This window comes from Pipistrellus kuhlii, unplaced genomic scaffold, assembly GCF_014108245.1.
Source record: "Pipistrellus kuhlii isolate mPipKuh1 unplaced genomic scaffold, mPipKuh1.p scaffold_m20_p_38, whole genome shotgun sequence".
Classification (NCBI taxonomy): domain Eukaryota; kingdom Metazoa; phylum Chordata; class Mammalia; order Chiroptera; family Vespertilionidae; genus Pipistrellus; species Pipistrellus kuhlii.
The window spans coordinates 2,318,238-2,341,043 of NW_023425538.1; the positions used below are offsets into that span (position 1 = coordinate 2,318,238).

Below are 22,806 nucleotides of genomic sequence, written 5' to 3' on the forward strand. Positions count from 1 at the left end.
AGTGCAGTGATGACAGCGCGGTGCGGGCCACATTGCAAGGCCTGGCGGGACGGATTTGGCCCGCGGGCCTTGTGTTTGACACATGTGCCCTATACACACACACTGCCTTCCCCTGCAGGCCTGGTTGCCCCCAACTGCCCTCCCCTGCCAACCTGGGTCATCCCCAACTGTCCTCCCTGCAGGTCTCTGCCCTCCCCTGCTGGCCATCCTTTCTTTCTTTTTAAAAAAATATATTTTATTGATTTTTAAAAAAATATATTTTATTGATTTTTTACAGAGAGTAAGGGAGAGAGCTAGAGAGCTAGAAACGTCAACGAGAAACATCGACCAGCTGCCTCTTGCACACCCCCTACCGGGGATGTGCCCGCAACCAAGGTACATGCCCTTGACGGGAATTGAACCTGGGACCTTTCAGTCCGCAGACTAACACTCTATCCACTGAGCCAAACCGGTTTCGGCCCTGCTGGCCATCTTGTGTCCACATGGAGATAGCCATCTTGTGTTGGAGTGATGGTCAATTTGCATATCACCTCTTTATTATATAGGATTGTTACATTTGTAAAAGGATATTAGTATCAATGAGGAAGGTGAAGGAAGGTCATAGTACTAAGCTCCATTGTCTATACCTCCATGCCATCAGACAAGCTACAGCAATTCTTAGGCCACCACAATGTAGGCTCAAGAGAAAGGACAGCACAACAGGAGGAACTTAGGTTTCCTGAGTCTGGATATTGACTGATTTCCACACAACTCAAACATGAGTAAGACGTAACTTCATCAGTCGCATGGCAGGTTTTGTTCTAACTTCTTTACCATGTTTTCTCAGACATTCCTCTCAAGTGCCCCCCGGAGTAGGAAGTATCATCTTCTACATGGGGAAACTGAAGCTTAGGTAGGACCCAGTTGTTTGCCCAAGACCACACACCATGGAAGCAAGTGGGTCTAAAAATTACCCCAGTTATAACCACATATGGATTAAAAAAAATTTTTTTTTCAAAAGCTACATGCTAACCTGACAAGCTCAGGGAAGGCCTGCATGACAGTTTTGCAAACTCAGAGAAATAAAGTAACCACTAAGGATGGTCTGAAATTATAACTTTTAACTAAAAACACTTAGGGTGGATAGTCAGTGTCTTCTCTGACAAAGTTCCTCTTTACCTTAACTGAGCCTATTGTCTTTTTGCATCTTTGATAACTTATCTTAGCAATGTCAAGGTTACTTGTACCTTCCCTTTTTCAGGACCCCTTAGGGCACAACCAAATGCACTTTGGTGTCAGGACTGAAACCATAAATTCCTTCACTTATTAACTAGAGTAGGGGTGTTGAACTCAATCAGAGAAGGGGCCAAAATCTAAAATCCAGCCTAAATCGCGGGCCGAATGGTTTACTGAACAGTCATAAACTGACAGTGTTAACCAGAAATGTGAATTTAAAATGAGTGGAACAATCTTTTCCTTAACAGTGCTGTTAACCAACTCACATGCTATCAAGCAAAACAGTAATATTGGTATCAAGCAAAACAGTAATATTGGAATGTACCTAAAATGCTCATTGTTTTGTTTTCTGGCTAGATGTCTGACACCGTTTTCCCCAGATCAATGAGTCAATGTTCGGTTTTATTTCTTGGGCTGTAGCAACCCGCAAAACAGCATGGAGGTTGTCATCGGTAATGCGTGATCTGTGCTTGTTTTTGTTCAGATTCATTATTGAAAACATCTGTTCACAAAGATAGGTGCTCCCGAACATGGGTAGAATACGGGCAGCATGAAGTCGGAGCTCTGGCATTGAGTCAGGGGGCAGTAGAGGGTAGAAGTCCTCAATTTCAACATCCTGAAACCTTGATTTCAGGCCACTGTCAGACTGAAGCTCGATTATCTCCATCTGAAGGTGATGGGGCACATTGTTGACATCAACTGTAAAAGGATTGGCAAAGATGTCAAAGCCTGAGTGCTGTGTTCTAAAGTCAGAGAAGCGCCGCTCAAATTCACTTAGTAAACGGCTAACTTTGGTAGCCAGCCGACTGCAAGGAAAAGTACCAGAAATAGTGGTTGAGATACTCAAACAAACGGGAAAGTGGGCAAGATTGTCCTGTTCCAGTTGGGACTTCCATAGTTGAAGTTTACGCTGGAATGCTGTGATCATGTCAGACATCTTCGTGATGACTTGTTTGCGTCCCTGCAGCTTCAGATTCAGTTGGGCGAGATGCTCGCATATGTCACACATCATAGCAAAATCACATAGCCAGGCGGGATCTGACAGTTCAGGCAAGGGCTTTCCTTTACTTTCCATGAAAAGAGCAATTTGTTCTCTGAGCTCAAAAAATCTTTTGAGGACTGCGCTCTTGCTCAGCCATCTTACTTCTGTGTGGTATGGCACGTCTCCATGCTCTGCACCCACCTCCTGTAAAAACTGCTGGAACTGGCGATGATTCAGGCCATGTGCCCGTATAAAGTTAATAGTTTTAATGACTGTGGTCATTATGTCATTCATGTCCAGAACTTTTCCACACATAGCCTCTTGGTGGATAATGCAATGATAAGTAATCAAGGGTGTGTGGCAGTGACTTTTTTGCATTCTTTCCAACCAAGCCTTTCTTTTCTCCGCACATTGAAGGTGCGCCATCGGTAGTTAGCCCCACCAACTTTTCCCAGGGTAATTTAAAATTATTTATAGATTTCTCCACAGCCTCAAATATATCTCTACCAGTCGTCGTCCCATGCATGGCAGCTACATCCAAAAGTTCCTCAGTGACAGAGGTCAGTCTTCGTAGCACGTATAAAGATGGACAGCTGCGCTGTATCAGTGTTGTCTGTGCTTTCATCGATAGCAAGTGAAAAAGCGAGATAACTGCATGCCTGTTCGGCCAGCTGTGATGATAGATTTCCTGAGAGTTCTTGAACTCTATCTGCAATGGTGTTTCTTGACAAACTGACATTTTGAAAACTCTGTATCTGGTCTGGGCATACTTGCTCACACACTTTTAGCATGCATTGCTTCAAAAAGGCACCCTCTGAAAAACACCTTGAAGTACGGGCAATTTCTTCAGCCACTATAAAGCTTGCTTTCACTACAGCATCATTTTTCGCTGTAGCCTTTGTAAACATTTGCTGCTGTGATTGTAGTTTGCCTTTTAGTTCTTTAACAATTTTATGCTTTTCTTCCAAAGTATATTTGCCATACTTAACATTATGTTTGGTGTCAAAATGACGACATATATTGTACTCTTTCATCACCGACACTGTCTCATAACACAATATACACACTGGTTTGCCCTCTCTAAGCACAAACATGTATTCATTTTCCCATTTGTCATTAAATTGTCTGCCTTCACCGTCAACTTTTCTTTTCCTGAACATTTTGGGATCAATATTGGCAATAAAAGATGTAGTTTATTGGAAATCTGTGTTAGAAGGAAAAAGTTGAAAACTGCACAGGGATAGCTTGATTTGGCAGATGGAGTGGAGAAAAAAAAAGTCAGTCAATAAATGCCTGGCTGGGTACAGATAGCAGATTCTGTTGCGATTTTTATGCCTGCACTTTATGCCAGGAACTGGCAGCTTCTGCTGTGTATTTTTTATGCCCGCACACTCACTCTCTCCTCTGCTCTGCCACCCGCACAACCACATCGGATGCCGGACTATAGGTCACGCCTCCTGAATCTCGTGTGACTTGTTATCTATGCGCATACGTAATAGATAGCAAGTACGGCAAGCCGGCGAGATCACAAGCCTCCTATGTCACCGCGCGTCATTGTGATGGAAAGCAGCGGAGTGCAGTGATGACAGCGTGGTGCGGGCCACATTGCAAGGCCTGGCGGGCCGGATTTGGCCCGCGGGCCTTGTGTTTGACATGTGTGAACTAGAGGCACGTTGCACAAAATTTGTGCAGAGGGGGGGTGCCCCTCAGCACAACCTGCACCCTCCAATTTGGGACCCCACAAGGGATGTCAGACTGCCCTTTTAGACCCAATCCAGGACCCACAATCCAGGACTGCTGGCTCACAACTGCTTTCCTGCTTGCCTTCCTAATTGCCCCTAACCACTTCTTCCTGCCAGGCAGCCTGATCACCCCCTAATCTCTCCCGACAGCCTGATTGATGCTTAACTGCTCCCCTAACAGCCTGATTGCCCCTAACTGCCCTCCCCTGAAGGCCTGGTCACCCCTAATTGCCCTCCCATGCAGGCCTGGTCCCCCCCAACTACTCTCCCCTACAGGCCTGGATCCCCCAACTGCCCTTCCTCTGCTGGCCCGGTCACCCCATCTTCCCTCCTCTGCTGGCCTGGTCACCCCTAACTGCCCTCCCTTGCAAGCCTGGTCCCTTCTAACTGTCCTCCCCTGTTGACCTGATCGCCCACAACTGCCCTCCCTTGCAGATGTGGTCCCTCCCAACTGCCATCTTGTGTCCACATGGGGGCAGCCATCTTGTGTGTTGGAGTGATGGTCAATTTGCATATTACTCTTTTATTAGATAGGATTATTAACTGTTAACTATCCTGCACCCACCTAAGTAAAAGAAGTATGCATCTATCATTTTTTTAAAAATAATTTTACTTTTTATCCAATCTCCAGAGGTTCTCCCCACCCCACTTTGCTTTCTCCAATCTCTCAAATCTCTCACCAGCCAAAACCAATTTGGCTCAGTGGATAGAGCATCAGCCTGTGGACTGAAGGGTCCCGGGTTCGATTCCGGTCAAGGGCATGTACCTTGGTTGCGGGCACATCCCCAGTGGGGGGGAGGGGTGCAGGAGGCAGCTGATCGATGTTTCTCTCTCATCGATGTTTCTAACTTTCTATCCCTCTCCCTTCTTCTCTGTAAAAATTCAATAAAATATATTTTTAAATAAATGTTAAAAATTAAAAAAAAAAAGAATCTATCACCAATGGATTTCATGTAACCCACTCACATCTCCTTTGATTACAATGTATAAAACAAGGTGAAGAACTGCTATTCTCCAGAGAATTGTCCAAATCCATTGAGATTCTGCTTCCTAGCAATTGTTTTTTTGGTGTTGTTTTTTTTGGTGTTGTTTTTTTTTTTTAATATATTTTATTGACTTTATACAGAGAGGAAGGGAGAGAGATAAAGAGTCAGACCCATCGATGAGAGTCATTGACCAGCTGCCGCTTGCACACCCCCCACCGGGGATATGCCCGCAACCAAGGTACATGCTCTTGACTGGAATTGAACCCGGGACCCTTCAGTCCTCAAGCCGACGCTCTATCCATTGAGCCAAACTGGTCCCGGCTGTTTGTTTGTTTTTTAAAGTTGGGCCTGGCCAGTGTGGCTCACTGGTTGAGAGTCAACGCATGAACCAGGAGGTCATGTGTGTGTGTGTGTGTGTATATATATATATATATATATATATATATATATATATATATATATATGTATTTTTTTTTTTAATTGATTTTTCACCGGGGATGTGCCTGCAACCAAGGTATTAGGTCTAGTAATAATTAATGTCGTTTTCTAATATTTTTTAAATCGAATTTATTTAAACAATACAACAAAATTTAATCAACAGTATAGTTGCCGTTGTTTTCTACTACTTGTGCCCAACGCTCAGGAAGCATTTTAATCCCTCTGTTGTAAAATTCTTGTGATTTTGATGCAAAAAATTCGGTCAATGCATTTTTGAGGCATTCTTCATTATTAAATTTTTTTCCAAGAAGAAAGTTTTGCAAAGAACGAAACAAATGGTAATCGGAAGGGGCAATATCAGGAGAATATGCAGGTTGAGGGAGAACTTCCCATTCCAACTGGCGCAGTTTTTCAGCAGTGATTCTTGCAGTATGCGGTCGTGCGTTATCGTGGTGAAGAATTACGCCCTTCCGATTAATCAGCGCAGGTTCTTTTTCTCTTAAAGCTTGGGCTAACCTTTCCAATTGGGCACTATACACTGCACTTGTAATGGTTTGGTTAGATGGTAAAAGTTCATAATGAAGAATTCCTTTAAAATTCCACCAAACACACAACATCACTTTTTTCGCATGCAAGTCAGGTTTTGGCGTGGGCTGCGGAGCCTCATTTTTGTCCAACCATTGAGGCCGCCTTTTCAAATTAACATACAGCACCCATTGTTCATCTCCGGTAACAATTTGCTCTAAAAACGGCAAACGGTTTTGACGAGAGAGGAGCGAACTGCAAATTGTGACTCTTTGATTACGGTTGTTGTCGGTCAACTCATGAGGAACCCATTTTCCAAACTTTTGGACTTTGCCAAGTGCACGCAATTGATTGGAAATTGTTTTTTGTGAACAATTTAAAGTTGTCGCAAGCTCTTGTTGGGTAATTTGAGGATTTTGCACCAAAAGAGCTTGAAGAGCTTCTTGATCAAAATTGGACACACGGCCTCGACCACTCTTGTCATCTAACGAAAAATTTCCCTCGCGAAATTTCTCAAACCAACGCTGGCATTTTCTGGCGCTAACTGCATCTTGACCAAGAGCACTACAGATGTTTTTTGCAGCCTCACTTGCTTTTCTTCCTAATTGGAACTCGTAAAGCATGCAGTGCCGAATATGCTCTTCATCCGCCATCTTCTTAGCCCTAGTTTTTTAACAAAAACCAAACACAAACTTTTTCAAGCAAAACTTGTTAATTGCACTTCACACGTTCTGTAGATACCACGTGTTTGAAGGTTATGTCAATACAAGTCAACACCAAGCAAGATTTTAAACGAATGTTTAAAAACGACATTAATTATTACTAGACCCGATACATGCCCTTGACCGGAATCGAACCCGGGACCTTTCAGTCCACAAGCCGACGCTCTATCCACTGAGCCAAACCGGTTTCGGCTGCTTCCTAGCAATTGTTGACAGTTTGGCTCAAATAAACTCACAAAAATTCATTACAAGTTTGAATGTTTTCATATTAGCGCACACATACACACACAGGACTTTTGACAGCTTTTTATTGTAAGACCCTAACATAAAAGCAAGCTGAGGAAGGGGGGATAAAGGAAGATGAGGACCCTCCCCCAGACTCTACTGTGATTCCCATAAACATCAAGGAGAAAGATAGGAATCCTGAAAGGGAAACAAAGGAAATACTGAACAACCAAGCTAGGGTCTGCTCCACACTTGAATCCTATGTCAGAACCAAGGACTAGGAAAGGAAAAAGGGACACCCTCTATTTGCCAGATGTCTGCCAAAGTTCACCAGCCCGGCCTGCCTCAAGCCTCCTGGAGCTTCCCCAGGAAGCGGAGGTTGAGGATCTTGAACTGTTCATCGAGGTCCATGTGGACGATGCCATCCTCACCATCGATGCTCAGCAGCACTCCTGTGGCTTCCCGATCCTCGCCCAGGATGACCTTCACCTGGAGAGTGGGCATGGCGTCATGTGCATGCCCGCAGCCCAGTGCCCGCAGCCCGTGCTCACAGCCATGTCCCTCCTTACCTTGTTGTTCTTGGTGGGGGTGATGGGCTCCAGGTGCTCACTGGAGATGCTGACAACCTTCTCACTGTCCTTCAGGTACACGGAACACATGCCTCCCTGAGGGTGGGGACAACCTGGTTACCTGACCTGCTCCCAACTTAGGGCTGATGCTCACACGCAGGGGACTTGGGCTCAGTGCTCATTCTAAGAAGTCACTTCTCCAAGGTGACACAGCAGGAAAGGCCAAGGCTGGGCCAGGTTCCAAGGTCTGGAGTCGTATGTAGGGTAGGGTGACCAGATCAGCAAGAGAAGCATCAGAATGAAGCCACCTTAGGCCAAAAGGGACACTGCTTTTCAGACACTTAACTCTTCATCCTAAAATGGCTTCAGATTTTTCCACACATCTGCTCCTCCTGGGCCAGGGATGGCCCTACAATCCCTCAGTCCCCAGCCAGACTCTGAACCTTGTCTTGGCTCCTTCACTGACAACCTCCAGCTCTGAGGCCTGTCCATTCAGCCTCCTGAGGGTGTTTCCCTCCTCTCTCCTACCCCCCTCTTCCGCAGGCCCTGTAGTGCAGCCTGACCTTCCCCCAGCTTCTAGTCCCCAGGCTCACCACCCATCACCTTGATAGGGCAACATAGTGAATTAATTCCAAAAAACATATCTGATCCCTGCTTAGATTCTTCCATGATCTCTGTGTCCTCAGGACACAGTCCACATTCCCCAGGTTGGCATCCAGACATGATGAACATACTTCAACTCCCTCACCTCTAGGCCTTTGAGTGTCCTCTCTGTCTGGAACATACTTAACCCCTTCTCCAACCACTTACTCCGATTCATTCTTCAGGTCTCAGTGCAATGTCTCCTGTAGGAAGCCCTCCCTGACCCCTCCAAAGTCGGTAAGGTGCCTTCTCTGAGTTTGCCCTCTGGGCTTCCCATAGTCCAGCTCTGGCCACTTGGGCTGTCGGGGCATGTCTGGTAACAAGTCCCACTAGAATATGAAATCTGGGAGGGCAGAGCCTGGAGCTGTCTTGCTTGGTCTCTGATGTTTAATTCACTATTTACTGGTGAGCCAAACAAGGTGCCAGTTCTTCAACTAAGAACTGGGACTATTTAGGAATAAAGACAGGATTAGTAATCAAAGAGTCACCAGGGCAAACTTAAAGCTTTTAGGCAGAGGTCCATGAGAAAGAATTATTTGGACCTATAAGATATAGACCTGAAATAGCCTGGGTGCTTTCCTGAAGATAGAGAAGTTAACTAGACAAAGAATGAAAGGAAGAGAATTCTAGACAGAAGAAAGTTATGAGCAAAGGTCCTGAGGCTAGAGGGAACTCGGTGACTAAAAAACGGAGAGGCCAGTAGTCCTGGAGCAGGGAGAGCCCAGGGGCTGTGGGTGCCTCGCGCTGTGGGTGAAGCCTGGCACAACAGAGCATTCAGTCCATGTTACGGAACTGATCTCATAAGAGAATATCACAAAGTAGCCATGCTCATGGGTGGCAATCATTATTCCAGGCAGCGGGAACCCCAGTCATGAACGTAACAGACTTTATGGAACACCCAAAGGAGAGAATGCCTGCCTACCCACCAGCCTGAGCCCCACTTACCATGACACTGCGGATGACCCCCGTCTGCCCCACCACTTGCGTATCCAGATAGGTGTCCCGCACTTTCACCTGGATGTCAGTGGTTACCCAATCACTAGAGTTCTGCTCAATGCCTGAGCCTGGTGTATGTGGGTTGTAGCCACCAGGGGAGGGCGCTCCAGGTGTCATCGGACTGTAGCCAACAGGGCTTGGACTGGGGCTGGCCTGTAGGAGAGAGAGGGGCAGTACTGTTGGGAATAGGTCATCTGAGCTGCTTGTCCTTAAAGGCCTGAGACCCACCCTAGGCCACCACCCTCAAGGTACATGCCAGCTAACCAGCACCTGATAGGCCATGGGCGAGGGTGTGGGATGGTAGCTGGCCGGAGAGTGGGTGTTCTGGTAGCCAGCTGGGCTTGGTGCCACCTGGTGGTAGCTCTGGGGACTAGGGCTGGGCTGGTAGGAGCCTTGTGGAGAGGGGGCAGCATAGGGGGAAAACTGGTCTGTGTTGTACCTGCAGAGACAAGGAGTGAAGAGGCCATTTGTTGGGGACAAGGAAGAGGAAGTGGTGGCATTGGGGAGAGTTTGGGCAGGAGTTAATGAGGGCTACCCTAGTGGACTCACATGGCTGGCGTCCCCGGTGTCTGTGGGTTGTACTGCGGGTTAACCTGTGGAGATGAGGGGTCTGGGTAGCCAGGTGTTTGGGGGTTGGGGGTGCCCCCGTAGGCCTGTGGGGATGGAGTGGGCTCGTCGTCGAAGGCGTACTCATATTCTTCCTCAGCCCTGTTGGAGAAAGAAGTCTGTTTAAAATGGTGATCGTAACAATGTAGCAAATGCTTCCAGAACAGCACTGTAACCAGACCTTACAACAGCCTCATCTGGAAGCCTCCATTTCACAACCGAGGAGTCTAGAGTCAGAGATTAGGCTGCTCACAGTCACACAACCTGTCATATGACCAAAGTCACACAATCTCCAAACCCAGATTTTAACCAGTGTGCTATTGAATCGGAAAGATTATTTTGTCCCAGCCATGCCTACTCCTTCACAGACCAGCCAGGGCTGGAAGCAGAGAATTCAGGGTGAGCCTCTACTCCCCAGACACCCAGCATAACTCACACATGGCACACACTCACAGTAGCTTAGAAAACCTTGTGCCCTCAGCAACTGGTCCTCACCGTGATGGCGTGTTAGGGTTGTTGGGATCCCAGGCCCCACTCTGGGCAGGAGTACGGCTGCCATCATGCAGGGGTGTCTGCGAGCCGTAATGCGGGGTGCGGCTGCCTGTGACAGGAGAGAGTGTCCTTCAGCACTGTTCTATCTCCAGTTCTCCAGTCCCCCCCACATAACGCCTCCTCCCTGTCCCCTGGGGAGCACTCACCATCCTGAAGAGGTGTCTGAGAGCCATACATGGGTGTGCGGGAGCCAGAACCATACATGGGTGTCTGGGAGCCATACATGGGTGTCCGCCCATAGGTTGAGTTCATGCCACCCGGGCGCCGTGAGCCCCTGTGGACAGAGACAACTAGCGGGGTGAGTAGGCCTTCTCACCACCTGACAACCCACTCCCAGCCTGCCCTGGCCCAGCCCGTACACTGTGGTGAGCCGCTGACGGTCTACAGAGATGGTCTGGCAGGTGGAATGCAGTTCCACTCGGGCCGTAGACTCCGTGGCATCCTTCACCACACCAATGTAGCCTGGTGGAGAGTAGGAGGTCAGACTGGGTGGGGCTCTCCTTCACCATGCCCCCTCCCCGGGCCTCCACATGGCCTCCACAGATCACCTTTATAGGGCCCCTGGGAGATGCGCACAGTCTGGCCGATGAGCTCATTGTCTCTTCGCCCCCGACCCCTGCTCATGCCGCCACTGCTGCCACCTGGGCTACCAAAGCCACCACGCTGACCTGAGGGGGGAAAAGAACACCACCAGTCCCAGGGCCATGCCCTCCCCTCACATTCTGTGCCCAGCTAGAGTACTCACAAACCCTCTCTTCACCAGTTTGCCTCTCCTCCCCTGTTGGGTTAGAAGCCTTCTCTGGGGTTCCGATCACAGCCCTGACCACCCTGGGCTGTCACTATGGGGCAGGGCCTGGTCTCCACTAGGCTGTGAGCCCCATCTGACTGAGCCAGCCCAGAGTAGGCACTCAGTGACTGTGGGCTGAACCTCCCTCCCCAATCCCCAGACAAGGCCCCATCCTGACTCCCCCTCACCTCCAGCACTGGGGTGCATGGGGCTGCTGATCCGGGGACTCATTGGGGCAAAGCCACCCAAGGTGAAGTTGGTCACATCTCGTGGCTAAAGGAGGAACAAGAAGTGAACTGACAGGCAGGGTCTGGGTGACTGACTCCCAGCCCCCTTGCCAAACTGCTTGCCTGCATTTGAGAACAGTTCCTACTTGAACCTTCTGGCCACCATCCCCACCTCCTTCTGGTGACAATACCTCAATTTCCCTTTGTGGAAACTGCCACCACTCCTATGCCTTCGTGGGCCTGTTAATCAAGAGGCCCTAGTCGAGGCGTGGAACTGAAATGTGGTAGTCAGGAATTTAAATCCCCAGTGACACAAAAACTGCATGCCACAGACTTCATCATCCCATTTGCAGGGCCTTAAGGAAACCACCTCCTAGTCCTAGCTACCCAGATCCCAGGCCTGATTTTCTTTCTGACACCTGGTTCTATAGAACCTTCCTGCAAATACCCGTCAGGGCCTTTGCACTTGCTGTGTCCCTGAGATATTCATGTGGCTCTCCACAAATATACTCAGGTTCTGCTCACCTAAGGCCTTTCCTTAACCTCCGCTATCTAAAGCAGCACCCCCCATCATTCTCTACCTCCTATCCTTATCCGTTATAGACCATAGTAGTTAAAAAAAATAAATAAGGAAAAAGCTAGGAAAACTTTCATTATAAATATCTATTAGACATTTTTCTCTTTAATGCCAATAAACTTCCTTTGGGTTTCTCACAAACACAAAGAAAGTAAGATGAAAATGAAATATATCATGTTAAAAATGTTATTAATGTATGTACATATTATCAGTAATATTTAGCCTTTAAAACGTACGGGTTTTTAAAAAATCAGAACCATTTTTCATTTGTTAGTGGATTAGAGCAGCAGAATAAATTTAAACTTAACAAAGTCGATCATGCAATTCTGTATTACTTTTAAAATAAACACACCTCACCCTAGCCAGTTTGGCTCAGTGGCTAGAGCATCGGCATATGGACTGAAAGGTCCCAAGTTCTATTCTGGTCAAGGGTGCCTGCCTAGGTTGCGTGCTCAATCCCTAGTGGGGCGCATGCAGGAGAGAGACAATCAATGATTCTCTATCATCGTTGATGTTTCTCTCTCTCTATCCCTCTCTCCCCCTCTCTGAAATCAACAAAAATATATTTTTAAAAAATAAATAATAACCACACCTCTGGTAGAGAGAGTGCTCTCCTTTATAGTCCACCTTCCCTTCCTTCCTGCCTCCCACAGGGCAGCATATACACAGCTCTAGCAGAAAATATGCAAGGTAACCTAAACAGCACATAGGATAACTCTCTGCTAAGGAAGGATGTTCTGTTCCATTGACAACTACAACAAAGTTGAACTACTTTTTTTTTTTTTTTTAATTTTTTTTTTCTTAAGGTTTTTTGTTTGTTTTTAATTTTATTTATTTTATTTCAGAGAGAAAGGAACAGGGAGAGAGAGAGGGAGGGAAAGATATATGGGTGCGCGTGCACACACACACACATACACACACACACACACACACATCATTGATTGGCTGCCTCCTACACAGACCCTTATTGGTGATCAAGCCTACTACCATAACCCAGACATATGCCCTGACTGGGAATCTAAACCATGATGCTCAACCACTGAGTCATGCCAACAGGGCAAAGATGAACTACTTTTAGGTAACTACTAGTTTTGGCAGACAGATTTTCTGAAATTTAAAATAGGCATTATGTTGCCCCAAAACTATTTTGGATCACTTTTCAACATTCGTAAACAAAATAGTATTCTAAACGTATATTATTATATTGACCCAGGATAAAATTCACTTAAAGAAAGCAAATTAGAGTAATGGAATGAAAGGAAATGAAGCAGGCATTATCAATAGCACCATCAAAACCCACACTGTAACCTCAGCCACACACCCAGAGTAAAGACTATTGTAGTAAGAGGAATGTTCCATAGCAGTCACAAATAGCAACTAGATAGACTGTGGAGTAAAATCAAATACTTATATTTGAATATGTCTATGTCTGATCATCTTAAAACAAGAGGTATTTAGCTCTTTCTCCGCCATCGAGGTGCGTGCGCTCGCCTCTCCCTCACCATGTCTTCCCACAAGACTTTCAGGATCAAGAGTTTCCTGGCCAAGAAACAAAAGCAGAGCCGAAACCGGTTTGGCTCAGTGGTGGAGCATCGGTCTGCGGACTGAAAGGTCCCAGGTTCGATTCAGTCAGGGAAATGGACTTTGGTTGCGGGCACATCCCCGGTAGGGGGTGTACAAGAGGCAGCTGGTCGATGTTTCTCTCTCATTGATGTTTCTAGCTCTCTATCTCCCTTCCTCTCTGTAAAAAATCAATAGAGGTAAGGGAAGAGGGTGGGGTGGGAACCATGTGGAAAGGAGCTAAGGGAGGAAAAGGAAAAAATTGTAATCTAAACAATAAAGACTTATTAAATTTTTTAAAAAAAGAGTCACTGTTGGCACCAATAAACATAGACTAAAATTGGAAAAAAAGCCCTAACGGGTATGGCTCAGTGGATAGAGCGATGGCCTGTGGACTGAAAGGTCCCAGGTTCGATTCCGGTTGAGGGCATGTACCTTGGTTGCAGGCACATCCCCAGTGGGGGGTGTGCAAGGGGCAGCTGATCAATGATTCTCTCTCATCGATGTTTCTAGCTCTCTATCCCTCTCTCTTCCTCTCTGTAAAAAATCAATAACATACATATATATATATATATATATATATATATATATATATAAATTTTTTTTTCCTTTTTTTTCTTTTTTTTTTTAAGTGAGGTGTATCTTGAGCTTTGGTGGGATAGCTCAGTTGGTTAGAGCTTCATCTCAATACATCATGGTTGTGGGTTCGATCAGGACACATATTAATGAATGCATAAATAAATGGAACAACCTCAAAAAAAATGTTTAAAGGTATAACTCTAAAACTTAAGAATAAAGATAAAGTTAAAAATAAAATAAAAATAAAGCAGCACCACCCTCCCCATCATTCTCTGTATCCTTTTCCTGTTTTATTTTTCTTCTAGTGCTTGTCATCTCACCCCACATTACATGTTGGGCCATGTATGTACTTATCCAAAGTAACAGCTCTAAGAGGACAGGTTTGCCTCTTATCCACTACTTTTCTCATGTCTGGCACTTAATAGGTGCTCAATAAAACCAAATGCATGAATGATTTAGTAAACAGCTCAGAAACCCAATAAACCTTTTTCTTCACACTTTGCTGAGGACCCAACACTGACATCTGCCCCTCTAATTCTCTACAAGCCCATTCTTTGTCTCTCCTGGGGTCAGGGAAGGCTGCAGAGCCAAGCCAGGCACCCATTACACAAGGTGCCACCATGCCCACCTTACCTTTGAGCCCCCAGCCAGCACCAGGTGACGTGTCTTACAGACAAACATGCCCCCGTTCTCCACCAGTTTTTTGCAATGCAAGAAGGCAAAGCTGCGGAAGAGATGGCGAATCTCACCCTCCCGGCCCTGGAGGAAAAAGAACGGTCACTCATGGCTGTGCCACCCCTACTCTTTCAGATGCAGCTGATGGGCAGCAGCTCATACTTACTGAGTGGGGGCCATCAATGACCTTGACGATGTCTTTTACATGGATGTTGTTTTGTTCCGAGTCCAGGGCCACAGCAAATCGGTTGTCCTTCTTCCGAGTCACAGCCTGGTGCCTGACAGTAACCACCTTCCCATACATATTAAGCACCTTTGAAGGGAGAGGGGAGATATTGAGGGGTGAAAGTGAAAATAGTGACCTAGAGTAAGGCTTCCCTTAAATGGAAAGATCATTCCTTGTGGGAGACTGCAGGACATCTAGGCTCCCTGGCTCTGGGTCAACCAAAACGTCAGAGCGCCAGCCCCTGGGCACTGGGTCAATCGAAAATGTTCCAAATCAGACTCCACCCCCTTGACTGAACACCAGGAACTGGAGAGATGGGCAGAGGAGTAGATATTAACATAATAGCTAATGTTTACCTGTCACTCTGTACCAGGCAGGCCCCATGCTAAATCTTTCAGATAAGATTTTACTGAAGCTTTAAAACTTCCCTCTGAGATGGATGCTGTCATGATTCTCATCTTACACATGTGGTATCTCAGGCCAAGAGAGGGCAAGACAGCAGCCCAGGGTAACACAGTACCAAAGTAACACAGATGTGAATCCAGAATGCAGGGTTCAAAGCACTATGCTGTGTGGCTCCCACATTCATGAGATTGGGTGAAGGAGGGTACTGGCAACACCCCTTACTTTAACAAGCACCGAATACCAGGGTGCATATTTAACCTCAGAAATTCATTCACAACTAATTAGGTAGATGCTGCCACTATCTCCATTTTATAGGTGGGAAGCGGAAACACAGAAAGGGTAACTGACTCGCCACCCGCCTAATCTCACACAGCCAGCTATGGGCGACAGAGGCAGGTCTGCAACACACAGCAGCCTGGGCTCTTCCCTGCCATACTCTGCCACCTCCCAGGATGAAAAGAGGAAGAGAGAGGAAGCCCCCAACGAGTGCAGCACACACACCTGGAAGGTCTCCCGCTCTAGTCGCACAATGACACCCACGGTTTGAGGGTCCAGCTGCACCAGCTCTCCCCATTCGTGCTGGCCCCCCACATCCACACCTGATGCCGTCTCTGAGCAGAGCTGCAGGTCCCGGGGGAGCACTTTCAGCTGCCAAGAGAGGGAGAGGAGTGAAGCAGGGCCCAAATGGCTGGCCTGCCTTGCTTGGGTCTTCTCCTCGAAGCACATCCAGCCAGCTCCCACCCTCTGACCTACCTCATGCATCGTGAGGTCAGAGAAGAGGATGACAAAGTTCTCCTCCACTCGCACAATGAGGCCTGTGTCACCCTCGAATCGGCCAGCAATCACCTTCACATGATCCCCCATCTTGAAGTATTTCCTAAGTTCCTGGGCCGGGAACTCTAGCATGTCCTGGGGATTGGGTGTGGGGAGAATGAGCAGGTAAAGCAACCACAAATCACCTGCCCCACCCATCCTCAGTATCCATTCAAGTTCTCGAAAAGACCCTAGCCAAGATTACTCCAGGCTCACACCAGACTACTTTAGGTCATCCATCGGGATAACCCTCAGACCTCCCCAGAGACAGCTGAACTCAGACAAGAGATCAGCCTAGACAACCCTTTATCCCATGGAGCCAACCTGTCCCCAGACATGACACCAGACTCAACACTCTCTCAGATCACCTGGAGACAGCCCCACCCTAGGCCCACCATGCTAGCCTAGACAAGCCCTCGGACTCACAGACACACACACACACATACACACTCCTATGCAGACTAAACCCAGCACCCACCTCATATTACTCATGCTACAATGTCATGCCCTCATCCCAGTATATACATGTGGACAGTAGGGTACCTACCTTGAGGTCCTCATGCTTGGGCATGATGGTGATCTTGTTGCCGTCCACACTGAGAATCTTGCCCTGCAGGTTGATGAGCTCACCCTCACATACCTCCACATTGTCCCCAGGTTGGAAGTTGTGCTCCCTTTCCTTCCCTGCAGGGGCAGACATGGGGCTGACATGGGGGCTGCCTGCCATGAGCCACCTGTTCCTCCTTGGCCTAAATTACAGACAAAAGCAAATACCTGTGCTCTCAGTCACCACCTCCAGGTCAATACCCTCCGGCTGGTCCTCAAACTTCTCCAGCTCCGAGAGTGTGGGCTTCACACCCTCTGTGATCTGATCCCCAAGAGACAAAGGGAAGAGGATGTAAGCCAGTGTCAGTGAGAATTATTCCCTAGAGACACTCCTGACTTGAGGGTTACCTGGAAAGACCTAGATAACCCACTGCTCCAGGGCCTGGGCTGCAGGAGGGAAAGCTTGGCCTCCCCCCTCCCCACTGCCATTAGCACGACCCTTTGGGACCCTCACCACAGCAGACATGGCGAAGCTCTTAAACAGAAAGCCCTTCCGGCTGTAACGGTTCCCCTCGAAGATGAGGAAGTCACCATCAGAGGCAACATCGCCCCCCAGGGACCTGGGATTTTGTGAGAGAGAGAAGATTGGAAGGGAAGGTTAAGAAGAGAATCTGCTAAAGGGGACATATGTAATACTTTAAGAAAAAGAGAATCTGCTGTACCCGTCTCCTCCACTGGCAAGGGAAGACTTCAGGATGACCATCCCATGCCATCCAACACAGAGAGGAGCAGCCACGCAGCCCCCACCTTCCTGCACCCCACTGCCCCTTCCCTGCTTTGTCTGTCACCACAGCGCATCATGCACTAATTAACTACTGTGTGATTCACCTTCCTAACCAGAACGGCAGCTCCAGAGGGGCAGGGACTCCTCTTTTTCCCCTCCAAGTGTCTACACATCACAGACACACAGTAAATACCAGTTGGACAAAATTTCAGAGTTAACATTCATGGAGCACTCAGCCCGTGCCTGGCCTGAACACACACTACCTCACTGACTCCTCCCCAAAACCTGTGACATCAGTAATACACTCTTCATTTTCCAGGGAAATGAGGCTCGGAAAGGCCTACCACATGGCCCAGCTGTAAGCCTGAGTCAGGATTCAAATGGAGGGGGAGGGACCGCGAAGCCTGTTCCTTAATTCTACTGGCCCTGCATGTGGGGTGGGAGACATTTAGTTCCTGTTCTGTGGAGTGGAAAGCCTCTCCCATTCCCCAAATGGGAGATGTATGGAAGAGCAGGCTGAGCTCCACCTGCCATTCACTCAAACATCTGTTCATTCACAGGGTGCATTTGGGAGAGGGACACGCATGCTCTGCTGGCTATGTCAGGGCACTGTTGCCTCAGCTCGCTGGGGGGCAGGGAGGGGTCACTCTGGTTTGCTCTCTACTACAAAGTAAAGGAAGGTTCAGTCGGGTGGAACCAGTGGTGTAAATGGGTCAAATTCAGTCATGGGAGGTATGAGCCAGGTCTATGAATCCAGATCAAAAGGCACATTCTAAAATGGTGATGATGAAAAACTGTCTGCCTGACTCACAACGGATTCCAGAACAAGATCAGAGGGCAAGAGTCACTGGCAGCTCTTGTTTCTCTATATCCTTCTCTCCTACCTTCCTGTTGGAAATCCTGCTAGATCTGTAATGCTGGAATCCCTGCGCTGCTCTGAGTTCCATCTAACTGGGGAGGGGGAGGGGAGGGAGACACCTGAGGGTAGGGGCTCTATACCCTCATCTTATTTGCCTGGGCATCAAGATATCAGGGGGAGAGACTTTGTAAAACCTGGCGTGTCGATAAATCCCATTTCAATATATGATACTATTAATCATGCTTACTACATGCAAAGTGATACTCTGGGCACACATGCATATTCATTCATTCAATTCTCCCTACAATCCAAGGAAGCAGGTTGTTACTATTGTTTGTAAGCAGAGAAAACTGAGGCATGAGGATGTTAAGTGACTTGCTCAGGCTATCCTCGCAGCTAACCACTCCCAAACTAAACCTGTCAGGGGCCCATCCCTGTGAGGCAAACTGCAAAGGCACATTCTGCACCACAGCTCTGGGGACCCAACCCAGACAGTCCCCAAGGACACTCACCTAATCTTCTCAGCGTCAAACAGTCTCTGTGGAGGCCGTTTAAACTTCTTCCTTTTAGCAATCCAATCTTTCTGTGGAAGAAAAGGGGCACGGGTGGGAAGGTGAGGTAGGGCTTGGCCACCACTGGGGTAAAGCATTCCCTCTCCCCCAGAGGTGTCACATCCCCAGGGTACCAAACTCATGCGGGCCTTGATGCGGTCATAGTCGATGCGTGGGATCATCTTCAGAGAGATGGTGTTTTGGCTGGGCTCCACATAATCCACCTGAGGACAAGTGAGTGATCAGGAAGGGCCCAGCCTACCTGACCCTAGACACAGGAAAAAAAGAGATACAGGAGGGATAGGGATAGAGAGTGATGGGAAACCAGATTCCTGGCAACTCCCAAATTCTCTCTCCAGCCTGTCTCCCCTCAACTCTGAAATTGATTTGACACCTCCACTTAGATGGCTGAAAGGTCCCTCAAACGTAGCACAATGAAAACTGACCTCCTGTTTCCCAAATCTGCTTCTCTCCCACTCTCCTCCCATTCCACCCTTCCTTCTGCTCAGGCACACCTGGGAGTAATTTTAACTCCTTTCTTTCTCCACATCCAATCTGTCACAAGTCCTGTCAGCTCTGCCTTCAAAAACTCTGACCTCTTTCCCATCCTCTACTACTCCAGCCTAGACCTGAACCACCATCACTGCCACCTTCACCATGGAATCACTAGTCTCCCTGCTCCTGTAGTTCCATGTAGTCTATTCAATTGTTTCTCAGCCAGGTAAAAAAATTTTTAATTTATTGAAAGGTAATTATTGTGGGGGGCTGTTCCATGCATAGTAAAATGTTAGCAGAATTCCTGGCATCTATCCACTAGATGCCAGAATCAACTCTGCAGTTGAAATAACCACAAATGTCTCCATACATTGCTAAAATATAGCCTGGGGGCAACATCCCCGCAGTTTGAGAACCAGTCACCTGAGTAATTCTATTAAAAACAAAGTCACACTGTATCCCTTAGAGCCCTCCCATCTTACTCCAGCAAAAGCCAGAGCCCAATGATGGGCCTCCCTGAGCTCACGACCTGCCACACTGCTTCAGTAAGAGATGGTCCTATCTTACGTCCCAATACATTTCCCCAATAACTCCACGTGCCTCATTCCCTCACCTCTTTCAGATCTTTACTCAACATGCTTTCATCATGCACAGAATGGTCATCCATTTCCTGTGTGCTCATGACAAAACCTAGGCTCTGCTTCACCTAATCTGAGTGGGGTGCTGCTCTCTGCACTAGGAAAGGGGCTGGGAAGGAGGAGGTGAGAACAAAGGAGCAGAAGTGTGAACATGAGTCCTGACTCCCATGGCCACCCATCCCCAGGCAGAAGCACCTGTGCGATGTCATCCTTATAGATGCCTCGCTTGAGGCGAACCCAGGATTTTGGTTTCAGGTTGGCCACCTCCTTCACCACTTTGAGCACATCTGTCATTTCCTTGATGGGCACCATCTGCTGGTTCCAGTAGCCAAGCCGCAGGTTGCCCACGCCCTCGATGGCCTGCTTCACGTGGGTCTGCTTGTAGGCCTCCACGTAGATGTAGCCCTTCACGTGCTCCGGTGCCACCACCGACTTAATCTGCAGGGGCTGCAAGGCCAAGGAGCCATGGGAGAAGACAGTGAGACACAACTGCTGACAACTGTCACCTGAGCAGTCACTCTCCCGGGAATTCATCCCACAGAAACATGTTGGCCCAATGACATGGATACAAAGATGTTCGCTGCAGTTGTATACAAACAAACAAGACTGGAAACAAAACATATATACTAAAAACTTAGAATGTGAAGACAACCATGCTCAGAAGTACACAGCTGTAAATGCCAACTTAAAAAAAAATAGCCCTGGCTGGTTTGGCTAGGTGGATAGAGCATTAGGTGGATAGAGCATTAGCCTGTGAACTAAAAGGTCCCAGGTTCAATTTCAGTCAAGGCACATGCTGGGTTGCAGACTCAGTCCCTAGTAGGGAGCATGAAGGAGGCAGCCAATCAGTAGTTCTCTCTCATTGTTGATGTTTCTCTCTCTCTCTCTCCCCCTCTCCCTTCCTCTCTGAAATCAATAAAAATATAAAAATAAATAAGTGTAATACAAACAAAACCTATTAAAAAAAAAAAAAGAATGGGGAGAAAAAAAAAGATTAGAATGGGAACAAATGAAATAGAGAATTAAAAAAAAAAGAAAAAAAAAGAAAAAGAAAAAACCCAATAGCCGAAACCGGTTTGGCTCAGTGGTAGAGCATCGGTCTGTGGACTGAAAGATCCCAGGTTCGATTCCGGTCAAGGGCATGTACCTTGGTTGCGGGCATATCCCTGGTGGAGGGTGTGCAAAAGGCAACTGATCGATGATTCTCATCGATGTTTCTAACTCTCTATCCCTCTCTCTTCCTTTCTATAAAAAATCAATAAAATATATATTTTTAAAAAACAATAGTGCCCTGGTCAGGGAGTTCAGTTGGTTAGTTTCATCCCAATATGCCTAGGTAGTGGGTTCAATCCCCGGTCAGCCTAGATATAAGAATCAGCCAATGAATGCGTAAATAAGTGGGACAACAAGTTAATGTTTCTCTCTCTCTCCGTCTCTCAAATAAATTTTTAAAAATTTTAAGAAAAACAACAGCAAAGCCCCTACAAGCAAATGTTGCTTCTTTGAAAAGATCAAAAGCTTTGACAAACCTTTAACACGGATAAAAAAAAATTTAAAAAAAGAGGTCCTAACCAGTTTGGCTCAGTGGATAGAGCGTCAACCTGTGGACTGAAGGGTCCCAGGTTCGATTCCAGTCAAGGGCATGTACCTTGTCTGCAGGCACATCCCCAGTAGGGAGTGTGCAGGAGGCAGCTGATAGATGTTTCTCTCTCATTGATGTTTCTAACTGTCTATCCCTCTCCCTTCCTCTCTCTGTAAAAATCAATAAAATATTTTTTTAAAAAGACAGCGAAGGCTCAAGTGACAAAATTCAGAAATGAAAGAAACAAGGCAATACCATGGACAAATGCCTGCCAACAAATTAGATAACCTAAATGAAATGAACGTTTTCCATAGAAAGACAAACTACCAAAACTAACACAAAAATAAATAGGAAATCTGAATAGGCCTGCAAGAAGCAAAGGCATTGAATTAATTAAAACAAAACAAAACAAACAAAAAAACCTTTTACATAAACACAGAAAGCCCAGAACTAGATGGCTTCGCTGGTAATTCTATTAAACATTTAAATAATTAACATCAATCCTTCAGGAAACTCTTTTGAGAAGAGAAGGAAGCATTTCTCAATTCACCCTATGATTCAGTACTACCCTGAGATCATCATAAAAAACAATATCCCAATATCCCTTATGAACATAAATGCAAACATTTTTTTAAAAAATATATTTTATTGATTTTTTACAGAGAGGAAGGGAGAGAGATAGAGAGTTAGGAACATTGATGAGAGAGAAACATCGACCAGCTGCCTCTTGCACACCCCCTACTGGGGATGTGCCCGCAACCAAGGTACATGCCCTTGACCGGAATCGAACCTGGGACCATTCAGTCCGCAGACGGACGCTCTACCGCTGAGCCAAACCTGTTTCGGCAAATGCAAACATCTTTAATAAAATAAAACACCAGCCAGGACCGGTTTGGCTCAATGAATAGAGCGTTGGCCTGCGGACTGAAAGGTCCCGGGTTCGATTCCGGGCAAGGACATGTACCTTGGCAGCTGATCAATGATTCTCTCTCATCGATGTTTCTAAGTCTCTATCCCTCTCTTTCTCTGTGTGAAAAATCAATAAAATATATTTTAAAAAATAAATAAAACACCAAATCCAGCAATAAATAAAAAGGATCATCGCCGAAACCGTTCTAGCTCTCTATCTCTCTCCCTTCCTCTCTGTAAAAAAAACAATAAAAAATATATATTTTAAAAAAAAGAATCATGCACCAGACCATAACTTTTATGGAATGTAAATTATATCTCAATTTTTAAAAAATGTGTTTTTATTTATTTTAGAGAGAGAGGAAGGAGAGGGATAGAAACATCAATGAGAAA

The 22,806-nt window shown here is 46.7% G+C and overlaps 1 protein-coding gene across 8 annotated transcripts in view; it reads right to left on the reverse strand.

The window, feature by feature from the left end:
• Positions 1–6,901: 6,901 nt before the first annotated feature.
• Positions 6,902–22,806, reverse strand: part of SUPT5H (SPT5 homolog, DSIF elongation factor subunit) — a 34,380-nt gene continuing 18,475 nt past the window's right edge. For 7 of the 8 annotated variants that reach the window (XM_036407955.2, XM_036407954.2, XM_045570878.1 and 4 more), the window contains 20 exons: positions 20,118–20,369; positions 18,924–19,013; positions 18,751–18,821; positions 17,110–17,215; positions 16,824–16,917; positions 16,597–16,733; positions 15,990–16,145; positions 15,738–15,884; positions 14,772–14,918; positions 14,564–14,689; positions 11,176–11,260; positions 10,749–10,868; positions 10,560–10,662; positions 10,347–10,474; positions 10,144–10,249; positions 9,592–9,750; positions 9,313–9,481; positions 8,992–9,195; positions 7,405–7,500; positions 6,902–7,324 (listed from right to left, as the gene is read on the reverse strand). In XM_036407955.2, the coding sequence (XP_036263848.1) occupies positions 7,181–7,324; positions 7,405–7,500; positions 8,992–9,195; positions 9,313–9,481; positions 9,592–9,750; positions 10,144–10,249; positions 10,347–10,474; positions 10,560–10,662; positions 10,749–10,868; positions 11,176–11,260; positions 14,564–14,689; positions 14,772–14,918; positions 15,738–15,884; positions 15,990–16,145; positions 16,597–16,733; positions 16,824–16,917; positions 17,110–17,215; positions 18,751–18,821; positions 18,924–19,013; positions 20,118–20,369 (2,640 nt within the window). In that variant the 3' untranslated portion in view covers positions 6,902–7,180. Of the gene's footprint in view, positions 7,325–7,404; positions 7,501–8,144; positions 8,911–8,942; positions 9,196–9,312; positions 9,482–9,591; positions 9,751–10,143; positions 10,250–10,346; positions 10,475–10,559; positions 10,663–10,748; positions 10,869–11,175; positions 11,261–14,563; positions 14,690–14,771; positions 14,919–15,737; positions 15,885–15,989; positions 16,146–16,596; positions 16,734–16,823; positions 16,918–17,109; positions 17,216–18,750; positions 18,822–18,923; positions 19,014–20,117; positions 20,370–22,806 lie in introns of those variants that run through there. The other variant, XM_045570879.1, reaches the window with a different exon arrangement.